Genomic DNA, 20,638 nt, shown 5'->3' with positions numbered 1-20,638 from the left:
AAGCAGACAGCGACCTAATCTCCAACCCCCTGACATATTGAAGTTTTCATCCAGCCCAGGGTTAACTAAGGATATGGCCACATTGAAAGCGGCAAGTGGCATGACATGCCGCCAGTTATGAAACTTAATGATTCTTACGTAGGTGGCCACACTGGCGGAGTGGAGTGATTTTCCACCTTGCAAAACCTTGATGCTTATCGCACACGATGCAGCATGTTTCAAAAAAACACGAAGTTCCGAGCATTTTCCTTCAGGAGAACTGGGCTCTCTGAATTTTGTTACAGGTTTATTCAGCCTCTCTTCAAGTTTGCTGAGCAATGTATCAAACGAGCCCTGGCTCATTCGTAAATACTGTATTCATAAAATTTGTCATCGTACATGTGGGACTGTATATATAGATTATAAAATTCACTCCATTCCATTCTTCTCTTGTTCAAATACTGAATCCCAATTTTTTTGTTATTACTGGCATTTCATCAATGTGTGCCGCACCCTAAGAGTGGGGTGGCTAGAGGTGGGCAGTAAATGTTAAGACTGCAGGTTTGTTAGCTATGAAAAATACAAATTAATTAATTTAAAAATTTGTCATTTGTTCATATGCAGAACAAACCTGGGTCTTAACATTAGGATACACTCACTTTTGGGGGAGGTAGGAGAAACTTGAACTGACTGGAGGTTTGGCACACCTGGTCACACTTCCTGGATAAGAGAATTCAAAGGAAGGAGACCCAAGCCTCTGACGTGTTAGACAGATGGGTATCTAACAGTCAGATTACTGGGCTAAAATACAATGCAGAGATTCGTTGCATAGGAGGAAGTTAAAGATCTGTATCTATTCAGATAAACTAAGGCAGCCGCCTAGATGTGTTTGTTAACGTTCGTCTCTCTCCTTGCTAGAGAGAGGAGGGGTTTGCTACTGAAAGGTATATTTGTTTAGAATATTAAACACTCTAATTGTAAGGTTACTTTACCCACCTGTATCCAACCAGTTCCAGTGTATGATGGATCAATCTTCTTACCACCCCTAGGCAGAGAAGAAAGGGGAAAAGGAAAAGGAAAAAGACCAGCCATCTCAATCATTCTCACTTTCATACCATCATCTTAGGCAAGATACAAACTGTCATGCTAGGGGCACTTTATGAGCTACACAACTTGCTGAGCAGCCACCACTGCACCCAAAGAAAAAGTGTCCATGGACCTGTGGGTAAGGTCCCTCGGGTAGAGGGATGTGAAGGTGTTTGGCGAAGCCAAGAACCCACATTCAAAATCCTATGAACAGATAAGTTCTTCTTGAATGCAAAGGAGGAGCCTAGTCCTCTAATGTCATGTGCTCTTGCGTGCACAGTATTGGCAGTAGAAATTGACGACGAGGTGTAGGCATGTCTAATCACTTCATGTAGCTAAAAGGAAATGGTATTCTTGGGCACTTCTTTCTTATTCCGGCCTGTACTAACAAAAAGTCTTCGGCACCCAGGTCTGAAAGTCCTTTTCAGATAACTACACAGTGGCCCTGACAGGACATGGTAGTAACTCATCTGGACTGTCGTCAACAAAATCCCCAGGGGAAGTGATGGAAAAGGAAACAAATCTGTCATCATGGACCGAGGTGTTTTGAGTTAGCAATGAATTCCAGGGACAAATCAGAAGGCTACCAACCCTAACCCCTAGTATGTTTAACATCACAAGCCAGACCATGGAGTTTGCCCACTCTCTGATGAAGCCAAAGCTAGAAGAAAAACCATCTTGAGGGTCATGTTTCTGTCTGATGACCATTGCAATGGTTTGTATGGAGCTTGAGTGAGACTACTTAGCACCAGAGTCAGATCCCAGGTACGTGGTTTAAGTTCTCTAGGAGAACAAGATTGTTCAAAACTTCTGAGCAGCATAGAGCTTCCCAAGAGGAAGTCAGGTTCACGTCTTTCAGACATAGAACTAACTCCAAGGCAACCCTGTAGCCCTTAATGGCAGAAACAGAAAGGTGTTTTTCTGTTTGGAGGAAGATCAGGAAATCAGCTATCTGCTGAATAGATGTATCAAGTGGAGAGAAACCCTGTCGACAACACCAATCACAGTAGACGGCCCATTTTCCCTGGTACATGGCTGAGGAAGATCTTCTGAGGTAGCCAAACATCTCTGTTGCTGCTCTGTGAGAAAAGCCTTTCACTCGCAAGAGATACTGGATAGTCTCCGGCCGTGAAGAGATAGGGACCCTACCAATCATTGATATCTCTCTACATGAGGTTAACAGAGGAGGTTGTGCCATGAGGGGATCTCTCTCGGAACTGCTGAAAGCAGAGATAGCAGATCCGAGAACCATTCTGCTTGAGGCCACAAAGGAGCTACTAAGGGCATCCTGAGATTCTGAAAAATCATCACTCTATTCATGACCGTGAAGGATAAAGCAAAAGGGGAGGAATGCAGACTTCCAGATTGTCCCAGGGATGTTGAAGGGTGTCCTCTGCCACAGCGAAGAGATCTGGAACTACTGAACAATAGACCTCTAGCTTCCTGTTGGACCTTGTTGCAAAGAGGTCTATCATTGGTCTCTCCCACAGATGAAAAAGCCTGTCTGCTATCTCCTGATGCAGAGACCACTCCGTCCCTAGGAACTGATCCCGATGATTTAGCTTGTCAGCCACTACATTCCTCTTGCCTGGAATGTACCTGGCCATGACATCGACTGAGTTGTCGATCGCCCACTGATGCAATTGAACTGTCATCATGTGAAGTTGACACGACACTAGCCCCCTTGTTTGTTCACATACGCTACCACAGTAGTGTTGTCTGACATTAGAACAACGGGATGCCCCATCACCCTTTCCTGAAACTCCTGAAGTGCTAGGAAGGCTGCTTTCAACTCTAGCACATTGATGTGAAGTTGCCTGTCCTGAGGACTCCACACTCTGGAAGCCAGGAGATCTTGTAGATGTGCTCCCCAACCCTCGTAAGAGGCGTCCGAGAACAAAAGCTCTGGAAGGGGTGAATGAAGAGGCATTCCCACTGTCAGTTTCCGTAGTTCAAACACCACAGAAAGTCGCTTCTTACTTCTGTCAACAGAGGGACCTGAAGCAGAGGAGAGCCCCTGCTGGGGACCAGAATTCTTTCATCCTCCATTGAAGGGATCAAAGATGCAGACAGTCATGAGGCACCAGCTTCTCCAGTGACATCAAAAGGCCTAGAACTACTTGCCAGTGCCATGCTGGTTGTTTCTGTTCGGACAGGAAGGAGCAAGCCACTGTCCTGAACTTCTCAATCCTTTGGTCTGATGGGAAAACTCTCAACAAGGCTGTGTCTATGACCATTCCCACATAAAGAATCCTTTGACTGGGCTGAAGATTGGACTTTTCCAAATTTATCATGATGCCTAGGCCGCAAAAAAATTGGAGAAGACAGTCCCTGTCTCGAATTAGCTTCTCTCGAGAGTTTGCTAAGGCCAGCCAGTCATTGAGATATTTTAGGAGGCAAATCCCATGTGCATGAGCCTATGTTGACACTACAGTGAAAACTTATGAACATCTGGGGAGCTGTTGCTGGTAACATGACATTGTATGCCGCATTAGCCTTGTTTAGCAAAGGCTAATTCCAATAAATGTTACTCTAGTGCCTATCAATTAGACTTGTACATATAGATAACTTGAAATACAATACACTATATGATATGCGCAAAGAAAACAGGCACCACACAATGTAAATAACAAAGCAACCCAGTGTAAAGCAGTGCTGCAACTGTGTGCTGCAGATTATCTTCTATGGTTAGTCTAGTCAATGTGTTGTTACCTGTGTAAAGAATTCACTATATACACATACATTACATACACTACTTGTGGATTATTTATGAATGATATTACAGTGACTTGATCCTGAATAATAGTTTGGGTAGGCTAGCCTATTGTAAAGGTCTTGTATGAGACAATTTGTTTCCTTTAATGTTATACTTCATGCATTATAAGTTTAACTGATTTCACCCATTTCACATGTTGGAATAGTTTTCTATTATCAGCAGTAGTATTCTGGCAATTTTCTGTTTCAACAACTATGCCTTTTGATAATACAGTACCTCTTTAGTCAAAAAGCCTATGTAACTCCTGTCTGTCCCAGAACCAGAGCTGTGATATATTTTACTTTTCAGTACTGTACATTGTTTGTGAAGTTGCTACTAAAGCTGCTGCGACAATCATTCCAGTCATTTTAAGGAAAAATTTGTACTTTATTGTAGCATGTTTGTAAAAAGCACAGTAAAAAAGGGAACAACTTCAAATAAAACTGAAATAAAAATTGAGAAAAATGATGCACCAGTGCCTCATAAATGACTCAGGTTAGAGTTTGATGACACATCATGTCAAAACTGAGCTAAATCTTTTATTGAAAAATGATGTAAGATTACACATTCAAAACATTTTCTATAACAGTTTATGCAAATCTTACTTTCCATATAAATTCTGGCATCTATTAACTAAAATGCAACAAATTTTATTCTGAAGTACCTACGCAGTCTAAAAGACTTCAATCAATTAATGCGCTTTAAGTAATTATGAGTGCGGATGATTTTGAGCGACCTTATAAGTTACTGAATCTATGAATTCTAAATCTACACAAGGAGTGATTGTAATTACTATACAATACTATATATCCATTTTGTGGTTGATCACCAATGCCATTCTTACAAAATAACACAGAATACACCTAAACTGGGCTACCACACATCAAAGTACGATTAGGATACTGGTCAAAAAACCAATCATGTTGAGCTTTGTCCCTCACTCTCTATGGCATAGATGTCACAATTACCTCCAATAAGGGATCTAAAAGTCAATGCTTTTCAACAGTACTGTATATGATTTTATGGCTGATCTCTCAAAATTTTATTTGTAAGCTTGAAGTTTATTTTCATTAATATACATACATATAATCATGGTACTTGAAAAATTTGACTAAATTATAATAATGGCTACTTGAAAAATTTAACTAAATTAAAAATAAGGCAGTAAACTATTGAAGCTGATACTGGAAATGAGTACTAAGTCATTAAAAGATGGAGCACAATAGAACTACCAAAAACATTTTTGCAATTTGACAAAAAGCAGTTTTTAAACTACTAAAAATCAGAACTTGCCTCTCTTTGGTAGGTAGTATAAATTGCAACATTCTTGTTTGGACTGTGGGCAACCTCAACGCTAATGCCAGCAACCAGCTCTCTTGACATCTGCCTTGCTTTCCGTTGTCTGTGGGAAAAATTATAGTATCACAGGTACTTTCATGTAATAAAAAAAGTTAGGATACAGATTACCAAAATCTAACGCCCATATTTTAATACAGGCAGTCCCCATTTATCGGCGGGGTTCCGTTTCTGAGGGTGTGATGATAACCGAAAATCGCCTCTAACCGAAAATTGGCGATTTTGGCACTTTTTCGGCGATTTTTGGGGGTTATCAGCGCCGAAAAGCGCCGATTTTCGGTTATCGGTGCCTCTGTTAGGTATGTATCGGCAACAATACCCAATTATCGGCGCCGATACGCAGAAATTGGCGATTTTTGGCACCGAAAATTGCCGATTTTCGTCACTAGACAAGCACCATAAAACCAAATCACTGTTAACCGGGGACTGCCTGTAATGGAATGTGGACACTCCTCGACTAATGAACTTTCAGAGATACAAACAACCATGATCATAAATTAAAATTTGTTCGGAACGCTTTGTTTGCCACCTGTAAATTCAAATGTTGTATTGCATGCCTCTGCTTAGTTACAAATTTTGCCGCTACCTGCACTGAACAGCACCATAGCTGACACCAATATGCCGTCCCAGACTCTCGAACCTACAAAACGTAGCAACAACCAACAACGATGCTATGCATTATTATCGTATCATATACAATAAAAAAAACAATGCACACTTCCTTTGACAAATTCTTCAAACCAGTGCCTTCAACCTCAAGAGGCTCCCCACCTCCATTGACTGCTTCCTCCCCTAATGAAGAAGAAAGTGATGCTGAAGAAATCCTTGCCGAAGACGACAATGATGCTGATGACCCACCGCCCGTGTAATTACACACCGTCTCTCCTCCTCTCAACCATCACCTCAAGCCTACGCTACCAGTTTCAAAGGTAAGAAAAGCAACTTTACTTTACTGCATTATTATCACAATTTATTTAGGTTTTATGTATCATTCATATTAGTAAAGTACTCTATAAATTGTACTATTATCATCACAATTTATTTAGGTTTTAAATATCATTCGTATTAATAAAGTACAGTAGTGCCGTACTCTATAAACTGTCCTATTATCATCACAATTTATTTAGGTTTTATGTATCATTCATATTAATAAAGACTGCTGACAACCAAGCCACAAAAGGTCATAAAAAAAGTTGGAAACTGAGTACCACTGAATCTACAGCTTTACCTGGGAAGGTTTACTGCCTTGCATACCTGCATGTTTTCCCCAACTTCCCGACCCACCAGTGACCCAATACTAACACCCCAGTCTCCAACGTCTGCACACGAAGATCAGTGCATGCATCTACCTCGAGAGACAGCCTCACTCAGGAACTTCATCCCCTGAGCCAGCCAATAAAAAATCAGCTTTCACAACACAAAGCACCTGAGACGCTATAAATACCAGCTAACTAGCCCATTCCAACCAGAACAAGCCCACCCTTCCTTGAGAATGAACCTATGATACGGTTGGAAACGTTGGAATTCCACGAAGAAGGAGATGCCTAGATTTAATTTGCAAGTCCCAGAAACTCTACAGCAACCATATGGCAATTTTAACTTCACATGATCTGATAATATTAAAATTAACCTACAAAAACCATTTCCTTACCCTGACTAAGAACATCGGCCAGTTCTTAGCAAATATCAGTCCTTAAGAGAAGAAAATGATAAGAAGAATTGAAAAGACCATATATAAAATCAATTCCACTGATGCTGACATTCTCTTATAATAATAATAATAATAATAATAATAATAATAATAATTATTATTATTATTATTATTATTATTATTAACAACAACAATAATAATAATAATAATAATAATAATAATAATAATAATAATAATAATAATAATAATAATAAATAATAATAATAATAATAATAATTACTGAACTCTTCCAAACAAAGAGAACTTACCTCCCTATTCCAAAGGTTTCATTTGTCTCTTGTGATGTCTCTGATTCAACAATGTCGGAAATCATTTCCATTTCTCTTGAAGGTTCTTTCACAATATTGCTGGGGTATTCTTTGTAAGGTGAACTAGAGTTAACCTTTACTTCTGAATTCATAACACTGGACATATTTTTATACAGTTGTGGTACTATATTTGGAAGAGATGAAGGTGAAGGCACAAAAACATTATCACAGTTTGCAGCAGGAGAATCTACATCTCGCGGGGAATCTGATATTTGAAGAGGACCTGGACTTGAACTTGACCATGAACAAACACTTCTCTCACTTTGGTTTCCCTTGCCTGTAAGAAAATAGACTGCTATGGCCTAGAAGCTTATAACAGTGACAGTTGTTAAGGAAGATTCTTGAAAGACTAACAAATCGTGAACATTGGATTAATACCAGAGATTTCATGGTACTATTGTACCATCAATACAACTGATTTGCTCAACAGTTTTTTAAAATCAATAGCATGCAAGATAAACTGTCATTGACTGTAATAAAAATTCACTCTACTGCTCATCATTTTCACCAGTAACTATTCAATAACCAAGCATGTAAAAACTGTAAAGTAATTTCATCCTGTACCTTTTGAACTGCTTGCTGCATCATTTTCCCCTCTTTCCTCAATTGAAGATCCGGCTGAGGAAGAAGTACTTCTACGTTTCCAACTGACTTCGCCTACTCTGATTGGTTGAATCCTACGTGGTTTCTTTCTAGGTGGACTTACTTTAGGGACAGAGGACCTGCACTTCTCAGGTTCTGATCCAGTTTCTATTTCTTGACCTTTCAAATCTTTAACTGACTCCAAGTCCGTAATTCCTGCCTTTGTGTCATGACTTGTAACAGAGTTATTATTTCTGGGAATATCTTCAGGTGTCATTTCCAAGTTTGAGCAAGAGTTCATAGGGTAGCTATCTTTATTATAAGTAACAGAGCTATCATCTAAGACTTCATCCCTCTTTCGCACAAACTTTCTTGCCACTCGTCTATTGTGTTTTTTAGGAGTCAAATTTTGTGAGAATATATCAATCATATCTGAATATCGAAGCGTACAAGTTTCTCCATCTTCATTATCTTTAAGAGACTCAAAGCATGAGACTCCATGATTTCCATTTTTCATAACATCCTCTTCCTCTGCTACCTTATTTACATCCTCTGCATTGTAAGTGGACAGAGATCCATGAAATTCCTCATCACTCTGGATCTTTTCCACATCACTCTGGATCTTTTCCACAACTGGGCTTGTAACATAACGACTGACTAGTTGAGCTTTAGCAGGCAGTGTTTCTAACGGAGATTTTCTAATGGGCTGACAACCCAATGAACTATCACTATCCTCTAAAATTTCTGAGGTAATGTTTGAGTCCTTCAGCTTTCTATAGCTTTCACTATATTTTTCTACTTCAGAATGCATACCATCACCAACCTTACAAAATGGATCAACTTGACTTTCCTCCTTAGTATTTTTGGGATTTTTACTCTGAAAGCCCTTGACTTCATTTCCTGATTTATCAGACAAGTTCTTCCTTGTATGCAGTTGATACTGCAACTGTTTATTTATCTTAGGAGGAGAAAGGCAATCTTTTGATACACTTGGAAATGCTACCAATGCCTTTTTTTCTTTGACAAGAGAATGACAGATTTCTGTTCTTTGTTTTTCTGGTGTAGATGGCAGACACTTAAAGGACATAAGACAATCATTTTTAATTTCCAGAGATGATCCTATTAGCTCTACATAAGGTTCTTCACTTGCCACTCTACTTACACCATTAGATTTCTCTTCAGTATCAGACAAAATAGCTGACGTGGCTGCTGCTATGTATGCACCATCAAACATTTTTAAATGGTCTTCAATTTCAGAAACATGGTAACTATCCAAGAATGATAATGATTCTTCTGAAACTCTTGCATTTGTCTGGTCTAATCCATGAAGTGTTATTTCATTGCCAAAGTTTTTTGATGTTCCATGACTGCTGGAGTCTCTGCTACCTGAATTTATTTCTTCAGTATCTGATGGTATCTTAGGTATACCCTTACAGGAGTCAATGACAGCTTCAACTTCTGAGTGAGCTGAGTACTGCTTTGTGACAGGAGATGGAGATCCTGAAATGACAACCATATCTACAACAAAATTTGTCAAAAACACTCAGCATGTACAGAAACCAGATTCTAACAATATAATCATTATGATAAAAACATGCTCTTCAGCAAAGATGGTTACATCTATTAAAAAAGTCAATAAAATCCATCCTTTGATCTAATCATATGCTTCTTCATTTACCATGATCAAAAAATGCTAAAATAAATTTCTAGTTAATCATAAACACTAAGTCCTGAAATATTAATAAGCAACTTCCTGTTGTTAGGCTACTGGTTTATACAACCCAAGCCAAAATTCCTTATAACAGTGGTTTGATTAACAAAACATGAAATTTGTAAAGTGTGTTACTTTTGTGAAATTACTAACTTTTATGACAGCTGCATCAATATTTATGAAGCAGAAGAGTGACTTCTAAACCCTTCACCAGAAAGAACTAAAGAGCTGACAAGTACACCTGTATATCAAGGTCGTATTCTGTATCTTTCAATGTGATTCAGCATTATTTATAAAGCATACTGTACATGTAATTTCCTACACCCAAAAACCTTGGGAACTGATGTCTAACCATAGCAAGACTAAGGCTAAACACTCATCAAACAGCCTATATGTCAAGGCTAGGGCTGCAGTGCTCAACAATACTTACTACTTTGCTCAAATCAAGAGCAGATAATAGAAAACAAGATGACTTGGGCACCAACAGTCTAGCTGTGCCACAACATAAGCTACCAAAAATAAATGTACCAGTCTGTGACATCCCCAAGAGTAAAACAAAGGTTGATTGATAGGTTTATTATTCAGTTCAATAACCTCAGCAAATGACAGATTATGATATAAAAGATATATCTTCAAAACTCTCAATCTCTACACCAACGATAGCCTTTGTGTGTCAAAGAATAATCTACTTTGGTACAGGCAGTCCCCGGTTATTGGTGGGGTTCCGTTCCCGACAGCATGACGATAACTGAAAATCGGTGACAACCAAAAATTGGCGATAATAGCGCTGATCCTCGCTTATCGGCGCCGATAACCGGGGATCAGCACCGCCGATAACCGAGGATCAGCGCCGATAACCGGAGACCGCCGCCGATAACTGGGAATCGGTGTTGAAAATCCAGTTATCGTCATCGCTAGACAAGCGCCATAAAACCGGATCGCCAATAACCAAGGCTGCCGATAACCGGAGACTGCCTGTAGTTTTGTCCCTTTACCAGAAGGATAAGATAATCCTGGACGGACTGGGGTAAGTTTTGGTGAAGACATTCTGAAGCTGGGTATCTGGCACTACGCATTGGTGTCTGCAAATTTTGGAACAAAGAAAATTTTTTGCTGGAAAATGTTTTTACCAAGTAAAACATCTTTCATACTAATCCATTTATCAAAAATAACCTTACTTCTCTACAGCAGCTCTCCAGTTGCAATAACATGCTTGACTGTGAAAAATAAGACACCACTGAGCATACCTAGACCATCCACAACATGCATCTATCGTAAGTCATTCAAGCCCACCTGGAGACCAAGGTGCAAAGGGAAGGAAAAATGGCCTGTTTATTATGACTGCTTTGCAAAAAAGCGTATTGCACAGTAAAAGCATCATTTACTTATGATAAACCCATTATTCACAACGTGTCTGAAATGCAATTTAAGCAGAAGACTGGAGGCATCTAGGAGAGCATTAAGATCCAAACTCTATCCTCTCCAGTGGTCCTATGGAGCTTGTAAAGTGGAAAAAGTAGATGGGGAGCTCCACAGTACAGCAAAGGGTTGTACAGTACTTACACTACAGTATCAAGAGAACTACATCCGCCAGCCACACCTCTAGTATGTGCAATACAGAAAGGTACGAAGATCATGAAGAGGATGACGATGAATAACCTTTACCCTCCTGACTGTCCAAGACAAGTAGCCAAAACAAGTGCCTACTCTGGGACATCTGAGTATGAGTGGGAAACAATGGGACAGAGCCAGATGACCATGTTTTCCTTCACTGGGGAACTTTTGTAACCACTGTTGGGAAAAACTTGAGATAGACTGAGGTTCTCATTCAACAAAAAAAACTGATGGCCAGCACTCAGCCAAGAGGTCGGTCATCACCCATAAGGGTTTACCTTTGGCAACAAAATCAGGAGCAAACAAATGCCAACTAGAAAACAAACAGTAGGAATGGGAGGCCTCCCCAACTAAAGCATAGAGCTCACTGACAAGCTTCAAGGCAGCAAAAGCCAGAATACAGTATATGGAGGTGTTGGACAACAGTTCATAAGGTCAGTTGAAGCAGAGTCTAATCCCAACTTGTAGTCTCAACTGGATATTTTGGAACTGCCTGGCTGATATGACAAAACACATCTGAGATATTTTGGTCACTTTGTGTATCTTTGGTTGAAAAATATTTAAAAATTTGCACAAATGTTTGAAATCACAGATTTTACCTTTCTTAGATATAACGGTTTCAAGACATGATGACCATTTTAATACCACGATTTTTAAGAAAAAACTTTTACCAGTCTGAGTTCTAATTTTTATAGCCATTGTTTCTTTAATTCTAAGTTAAATTCTTCATCTACCCTCTTCCACAGGGCCTTTAGTTTAACATTTGATTGAAATGGTTTTCACGAGGAAATTCTATATCTTCACCAATATTTTATTAATAACTGTTTCCCATCTCAGCTCTTTTACAAACATTTGCGCAAATTTTTAAATAATATTTTTCAACCAAAATTCAGAATACCAACAGTACCTAAACTATCTTTCTATGCAAGTGTCCCACTTCTCTATGATAAACACTTCTACCAAGATTTACAACAAATAATAAACAAATATTTACCGGCAGTCAAATTGAAACTAATACCTAATAATCCAATGACGATCAAGTCTCTGTTTAAGTATAAAAAAATGTCATAAAAAGAGCTGCGTGTTCCATACGTACCAAAGAACTATCATGGTGGAGGTGGGTTAATGCCGAAGCTAAGTATAATTTCCCCGCTCTTGACAGGTATATAAAGTACACCAGACTCGGCATTAACTTATACCTCTCTTGATAGCTCAGTGGTAACGTCGATTGGAGTTGCTGGATGTGCATCTGTGTTGTGGGATCAAGACTTGGCAGTGCCCGTCCATTTATCACTTATAAATTCCCCTTCGGTGATAATTCCCCATCGGGGATATTCCCGAGGCAGCGTGGATTTGATATTAAGCAACATTTGTAGCTTCATGATATATATATATATATATATATATATATATATATATATATATATATATATATATATATATATATATATATATATATATATATATATATATATATATACATATATATATATATATATATATATATATATATATATATATATATATATATATATATATATATATATATATATCAACTGTGAGACATCACTATATTGTGATGAAAATAATGATTAAAAGCCACAATAATATAATTGATAAATTTATCAATTATATTATTGTGGCTTTTTAATCATTATATATGTATATGTATATGTATATGTATATATATATATATATATATATATATATATATATATATATATATATATATATATATATATATATATATATATATATATTTATATGTATATATATATGTATATATATATATGTATATATATATATATATATATATATATATATATATATATATATATATATATATATATATATATATATATATATATATATATATATATATATATATATATATGCAGTCCCCAGTTATCGGTGGGCTTGGTTATTGGCAATCCAGTTTTACGGGACTTGTCTAGTGACGAAAATTGGAAATTTTTGGCACAGAGTTTCACCAATTTCCGCTTATCGGTGACGATACATACCTAACAGAGGCGCAGATGACCAAAAATCGCTGATTTTCAGTTATCGTCATGCCGTCAGAACGGAACCCCTGCTGAAAACTGGGGACTGCCTGTATATATAACTATATACTATATATATATATATATATATATATATATATATATATATATGCAGTGAAATCCCGTATTCACGGGGGATGCGCCCCACACCCCCGCCCCGAGAATAGGTCAAACCGAATACTTAAAACCCTCTAAAAACACTTAGAACTGCCCATTTTGATAGCTTAAACCAAGAAAAACCCTGTAAAAATGCTTATACCGAGTATTTTAATAGTTTTATCACAAAAGTGCATTTATTCATGAAAATTATATGAAAATACAGTAATTAGTGAATATTTCTCAGTGAAAAATACCATGAATGGGCTAATTTTCTGCGAATGATGGCTAGATATGTTCCACAGAGAAACCAGCTGAATGCGTGAGTCTCAAGTAACCATGAGAACGCTTGAATACAGGGGTTTACTGTATATATATATATATATATATATATATATATATATATATATATATATATATATATATATATATATATATATAGTAATTTTTCAGTAATTTTGCTCACCAATAACCAGAGATTGGCAGCTCTGTTAGGTATGTATCAGCGCCAATACCCAATTGTTGGCGCCGATAAGCGGAAATCGGCACATATTGGCGCTAAAAAAATCACAGATAACCGGGACTGCCTGTATGTATGTATGTGTACATATATGTATGTGTACATATATATATATATATATATATATATATATATATATATATATATATATATATATATATATATATATATATATATATATATATATATATATATATATATATATATCCCTGATTTTAACTGATTCTTAATTTTTCATCTTGCTGTAAGAAACTGAAAAGGATGCTATGATTGCATGTGGTGGAGAAGGTGAATGCTCAAAAAGACCTTAAACCAAAACCTGATCATAAGTCCAAGTCAACATGCATTCACATCTTATTTTATAACTATGTTTATCTTTACAGTTGTACATTATCTATTTAATGTACTGTGATTTCCTATACAGTGTAAGTGTAATATTCTCACTTGTTATTCACACCTTTCTGCATTCTTCTGGATTCTCTACTAAATCTAATTACAAGTCTTTCATTTAATATATACTGTACATTATATATACATTCATAATAATTACTCACTCCTTTTTTCTTCACTACATAAACATTCTCTTCAGGGAAATATTTCCATGCAGGTCCTTGGTCTTTCAACAAGTTTTCTTGGACAGTAAGCTTATTATAAAGCACAACATTCATTACTGCTGAGATATTTTCTAAAATGAACCTACCTGGGACAGGAGAAGCATCGCTGTCTGGCCTACACCGCTTACGATGCCTTGGTGTAACGTTATGAACCTCCCCAGCATAATCAACATGCAACTGCTTTGAGAATCCTCGTCTCTCTGGACTGAATAAATATGGTGTTAATCGGGCACACCCCATGGAAAGAGGAAGTTGTTTTCTCTCCTGCAAATTTTTTGTTGAAGAACAAACCACTGTAGTTTCCTGAAGAGATGTAAGAAGTAGTTTTCTTGGACTCTCTTCATCTGTGTCAATTATATTCACATCTGGAGACATCCCATATGCATCAAAGCACTTCGACCAGTGGGTATATAAATCCTTATTAGAAGGCAAAACTTTTTCCTTCCCAACATGTAAATCACTTGTAGATTCAGCACAGCCAGTATTTGCAATTTTTCCCCATACAGAGAATGGTGAACCTTTTCTACATACATCTGGAACTGCTTTAGTATTCTCATCCTCTGGGTTTGCCTTTTCAATTTTATCAGGAGATTCACTTGCATCTCCAGATATGACTCTCTTGATATCAGCCCCACTGATTTCTGGAACATTGACATCATTTTCAGATTTATGAGCATCCACTTTGGTTTCATCCTTTCTCTTCCTTTCTTTATTATTGGAAACAGCATCCTTTTCACTCTCCCCACTTTTCTTTACATTCTCCTTATTGGGTGATATATTCCCTTTCATGAGTCTGTCCTTTTCTTTCTTTGGCCTATTATCTTTCATCCGATCATCATTTAAAGTAAAGCATAGTTCTACTGGAGTGCCCTCCTTTGTTGTTTGAACTTCCTTGAACTTACTTGCTTTTTTATTCTTTTCAATTTCTTTTACAGCCACGTTTTGTGACTTCTTTTCACCAGTCACTTCTTTTCCACTACTCACCGGAATATCATTAAGATGTACACCTTTCTTTTCCTCATTACTTTCTTCTTCAAAGTCACTGGATTGATTTAATGCTGACAGGTTCTTCTTGCACCTCTGCTTTTGATTGATTTCTCGGGATTTAACTTCTGTTAATTTACAACTCTTACGGGTAATTTTCACTTCTTTTCTGCCACCCCTGTTTAGCGTAGGCTGTTTGCAAATAACTTTTGTTTCTGTTTCAGGGGAAGAATGTGTGCTTTCATTACCACGCTTTTTCTTTAATTGTTTATTCTTGATTAATTTATTCTTCCGTTTACTTTGATCAATACATATTTCACTCAGAGAATTTTGATCAATCTGTGGTTTCCTAATATCTCTACCGTGTCTCCCTTCTCTTCCCAATAGGAACTTGGCTTCTGTTTTACTTGCGTGAAGCATTTCTGAATCAACAGATTTCAACTCGCTGAGTTTCCTTGTGGAACTCTTTGGATTCAACAAAACATCATGATCCTTTCCTTCATGATTAAGAAGAACCTTTGCTTCAATTACTACTTCCTGAACCTCTATATTTGGTATTAGGCTCTTATGGGATTCTTCAACTGAAGGTCTATCATTTTCTTTTATATGTTTGCTCAGTTCACCTAATTTACTTTTCTTAACTTTGTTGGACTGGTTAACAAATGACATTTGAATTTCACTCATCTGTACTTCAGAATATGTCATGCTTCGCTTGCCCTTTGTACACCGCTGGCTTCTTCTCACAGTTTTTTGTTCAGAAGATGATGCTTCTGCTATTTGCTTTACTTGACTTTCAGCAATGTTTCTTGTAGAAAGGGAACATTGTTTTCCAACGTATCCTTCAGTCTCTAATTCACAGTTATCTGATGAAATAATGGTATTCCATGTTCTATCCTGTCCTCTTGAATTTTGCTTACTTTTTTTGAAATTTAAACAGTCTGATGACACAATTTTTTTGGAATCATTTTCCTCAAGATTTTGAGCTCCAGCTCCTGTAGTAGCAGATATCTTAACCTTACAGCATTTTTCCATTTCAGGTTGAGACTCATCCAATAACTTGATTCTGTTCCTGGCTCTCTGCTGGGCTCTCATAGTCTGCTTATTTCTACCGAAATCCGCATAATCTGACGATTTTTTAGCCACATTTTTCTTACAATTTTGTACTGTACCTTCTTTACTCAATTCTTTATTGTTGGCATCCCAGTCACTTGATGAGCAAACAGAATTACTGGCTTGATCACCTCTTGCTCCATAACTTATGCCTCTGTAATCTGGAACACTTGATTTCACCTTTTCTGTGCTATTTTTCTTAAGATTTTGCCTATCAACCCTTCTAACATCTGACAATTGATATTTTACACAGTCTGTCTCATATTCAAAGTCATCTGATGAACTATTCTCATCAACTTTCCTACAATCCAAAATGTAAGAAGACAACCTTTTTGTCTTTTTGTCTTCCTTGAGATTTTCCTCAGTGCCTCCAGTAACATTTGAAGTTAGCCCTTTAACAGTGACAGTCTCTGATTCAGAATCTTCAGAAGAACTAACACCAGAGCCAAAAGTCTCCAAAAACTTGGAACATTTCCCTATGTCAGTACTGGATTCTGATGCAGACTTTTCTTGAACAGAAGTTGCAACCTGGCTTTGTACTCCAGCATTCTCAGCAGCACACACTTGGGGACACAAACTACTTTTCTTACTAGGGACATCACTTTCTTTACTTTTAGTAACATCACTATCAGACAAGGTTGCAACCAAGTTGTTTTGTTTTGCTGCTTTTTTACTGCTACACTGAGAAACGACATTTTTCCCCATTTCTAATCTTTTCTCAAGCTTTCTAAGAAGAGCATCTTCATTTTCTTCTAAAGAATGAACACTAACTTGATCCATGTTTAACAGCTCATCTATCTCTAGTTTTTTAGACTGTATCTGGCAAGCATTTGCTCCCTTTTGTGATGATTTTGATGAACTACTATTACCACAACTATTCTTTACATTTCTGATAGGTGTTTCACCATCTTCATTATCTGATACCCCTATGCTATTATCACTGTCATAATTTCTAGCAGGAACTTTCTTTTGCAATGAGAGCTTCCCCTTAAAAAATCTACAGTCTTGCTGAGACAATTCTTCTCCATCATTAAAATAAAAGTTAGTGTCTCTTGATTTCTCAGAAGCAACAGACTTTTGCAGTGCAGGGCCAAGAGAAAACTGCTTTTCAATTTCTTGTTCAATAACCTCTCCCATCTCTTTCCCTGTTAGTTTTGGAGATAAGGTATTTGCTTTTTTTTTACATACTGTATGAATTCTATTATCAGGTCCTTTGCTTATGTCACTGGGATCATCCAACACTTCTGAATGATTGCTAAATTCCTCTATGACTGAGTTTTCGTAAACCGTTGACAACCTACTAGGAGAAAAACCTTCAGAATCAGTTACAGAATGTTCTGACGGTTGATAATAAGATGTACCTGCTGAACTACTAGAGTAAGGTCCTTGTGGATAGTCCTTGATGAGTGGAGTCTTCAGAGCTGATCCTGGCAATTGCAATAAAGGGGTATTTAGGTCATCATCTGGTAGAGAAGATGTTTGTACATTTGGATAAAAGGGTGTAGGGGCTTCCAATACAATTGGAGTTTGGTGACAGTTGTTTGTCTTGAATGGGGTTACAAGACTGCTTGAACTGCAAAATGAACTTTGTGAATTTAACAAATCATGAGAAATATTTGCCTCATGTAAACTACTCATAGCTTGTATTTTATCTGGTTCTTTGCCACTGTCATGCAATTTAGAATCATTATTTAAAACATGAGAATAGAGCAAACTGATTTCTTTAGTTTGTGAGGTTCCTCGAAGCTTTCTTTCTTCAACAGAATCCTTAAGAAGTGAATCACAAGTGTCCTCGTCCTCAATACGCAAAATAAAGTTTTCTTCGTCTTCTGCATCTTGGATCACCTGTTCATTTACTTTCCCTAAATAACGATATTCTGGCTTATCCTTCGGTTGAGATATGACCTCACCTTCCTGAATTATGTCTTCAGCATTTTCCATCAAAGACATGTCTGCACTGTTTGATGTTTCATGAGTCTCTGCAATGCTGCATAATTTCTTCTTTGCAGACATGGTTTTTGGGCATTTCCCACGTGTTGAAGACATTTTACTCTTTTTATTCACAAGTGGTGAAAACTTTAACCCTTTTGTAATTCTTTGTGATTTATTTGGACTAGCTTTCTTTCGAGGCGTGCTAAAATCAAGGACCCTAACATGACTAGTCTTGCGCCTTGGTGTGCTCTGACTTCCCCTGTTTGAAGAAATATGGGCAGGACTTTTGTACACTGAAAATGCATTTCTTGGGGGAAGACCATTAGTAGGGGAAAGGCTACTGGAAAGTGACAGTAAAGCTTGTAATTGAGGAGAATGATTTTTATCACCAATAGATACTAAAGCCGTTGGACATTTCAACGTAGAATCTACTGGAATTACTTCCTTATCAGATGGAGAACTGATTTCTTTCTCACAATTGGAGGTAGTTTTTGTAATACCAAAGGTGGTTCCTAGGCCTACACTGCTAGCCTTTGGTGCTCTTACTATTTGTCCTTTTGTAGATTTACTTGTTCTTTTACTTGCAACATGTGCAATGTTTAACTTAGATTCTTCATTTTGCAGAACTTCCATATCACTAGGTAGAGCACTGCTAGAATTCTTCACGGATGAAATGCCTTCATGAAAAGCTTGTGATGAATGGCTGTCATCAACCTCACTTGTTATTTTTACTGGTGATAAAGAATTTAAAGCAAATGAAAGTGCAGTTTCAATTATGTCATTTGAACAATTAGCTTTAGGACTTCCAAAAAACAAAGATGGTCTTCTACGAACAGGTGTAATTCTCCTGGGTCGACCTCTCTTCCTAGTACTTTTCTTTTTCTTTTGAGATTTATTTTTTTTCTTTCTTGATGCTACTGGGACATTATTTTCAAGCTTTTCAAGAGTTGTGCCTGAAAATAAGAAAACAAATTTAATACAAAAAACAAATTTTCATGGAAATGTATACTTCTAAAGAAAATAATGATTTTTATGATAAAATCAGTTTTTTAAGTACTTACCCTCTATCATTTAGCTTTATCTACGACTACTTGGCACGGGTTCGATAAGTGTTAAAATTAGGGTGGGGGTAAGACAGCAAATGTTTCAGTTGCTCATTCTACTCTTAATCTCTTAAGAGGGGAGGAAGGAGGGTTTCAATGATAGAGGGTGCGTACCTAAAAAATTGACTCTATCATAAAAGTCATTATTATTGAGGTGAAACTTACCCTCTATCATTTAGCTGACTCCAACATGTGTGCTGGAGGTGGGCAAGAGATCCCCTATAACCGAATCATCAGATATCATTATGAATATCCTCATTGCTGCTTACCTGATGAATATGATCCCATGGCAAATACTTGACAGATGAGGATCTTCTCATCAGGCGAGGTCCACTATCTTAGGAGGTGGAACGTAAAACCCACATATGGCCACTGGTTGAAGATGTGCAACGCAGAATGGCAATTTATTGGCCTCTGTGCCTCAGGCCTGCAGAGCGCCACAACTAAACTATGATCCCTCAAGAGTTACCACCTACCTAATCAAGTTGCTGTGGTACTTCACACCCAAAAACAACAAGTCCAAATTGAAAGAAAAGTGCTACTTAATCAAATCAGCTCAGGGTAGCTTTCTCCAATGAGGAGGAATGACTTTACAACATTAAATAACATAATTTACTCTAATAAAAAGAAAAGAAAGACTTTGTTTGCCCTCATCTAGCAACAAACATACAGTTCCCCTTTACCCAGGAAGGAGGTAGCTAGAGAGAGCCCTTACCTGTTCATGACACATAATGGGAAGACTAGGAGATAATATCCCCTGCCGAAACCAGAGGTGCTAGCGCATGGCAGTCTTCGTATTGGATCTCTACGTCCCTCAAGTAGTTGGAAGTGAAAACAGAGCTACACCTCCACTGTGCTGCCAAGACTAGACGGTCTAGAGAGAGGTGTTGGTGAAAACTAATAGATGTAGCCACTGCTCTGATGCCGTGTGGTTTCACCTTCAAAAGGGGACAAACCTCTGGAGGGACTGCCAGGTGTGCTTCCAGAATTAAGGATTTAATCAAGAAAGTCTCGACATTTTTAGACATAGGAACCTCAGGCTTCCTGAGTGAACAAAATAGGTTCCTACACTGCTTCCTTACAGGTTTAAGACAGGATGTATAATCTTCAGAGCCCT

General features: G+C 37.5%; 1 protein-coding gene across 2 annotated transcripts in view; it reads right to left on the bottom strand.

The window, feature by feature from the left end:
- The window catches only part of LOC136843172 (microtubule-associated protein futsch-like), a 103,707-nt gene that overhangs the window by 8,367 nt on the left and 74,702 nt on the right, over positions 1-20,638 (bottom strand). For both annotated transcript variants that reach the window (XM_067111242.1, XM_067111241.1), the window contains exons 11-14: positions 14,479-19,371; positions 7,760-9,277; positions 7,136-7,472; positions 5,114-5,222 (exon numbers count right to left, since the gene is read on the bottom strand). In XM_067111242.1, coding sequence (XP_066967343.1) covers positions 5,114-5,222; positions 7,136-7,472; positions 7,760-9,277; positions 14,479-19,371 — 6,857 coding nt within the window. The remainder of the gene's footprint in view (positions 1-5,113; positions 5,223-7,135; positions 7,473-7,759; positions 9,278-14,478; positions 19,372-20,638) is intronic.

This window comes from Macrobrachium rosenbergii, chromosome 11, assembly GCF_040412425.1.
Source record: "Macrobrachium rosenbergii isolate ZJJX-2024 chromosome 11, ASM4041242v1, whole genome shotgun sequence".
Classification (NCBI taxonomy): Eukaryota; Metazoa; Arthropoda; class Malacostraca; order Decapoda; family Palaemonidae; genus Macrobrachium; species Macrobrachium rosenbergii.
The sequence above is the reverse complement of the archived record's forward strand: the minus strand, read 5'-3'. Positions and strand labels throughout refer to the sequence as shown.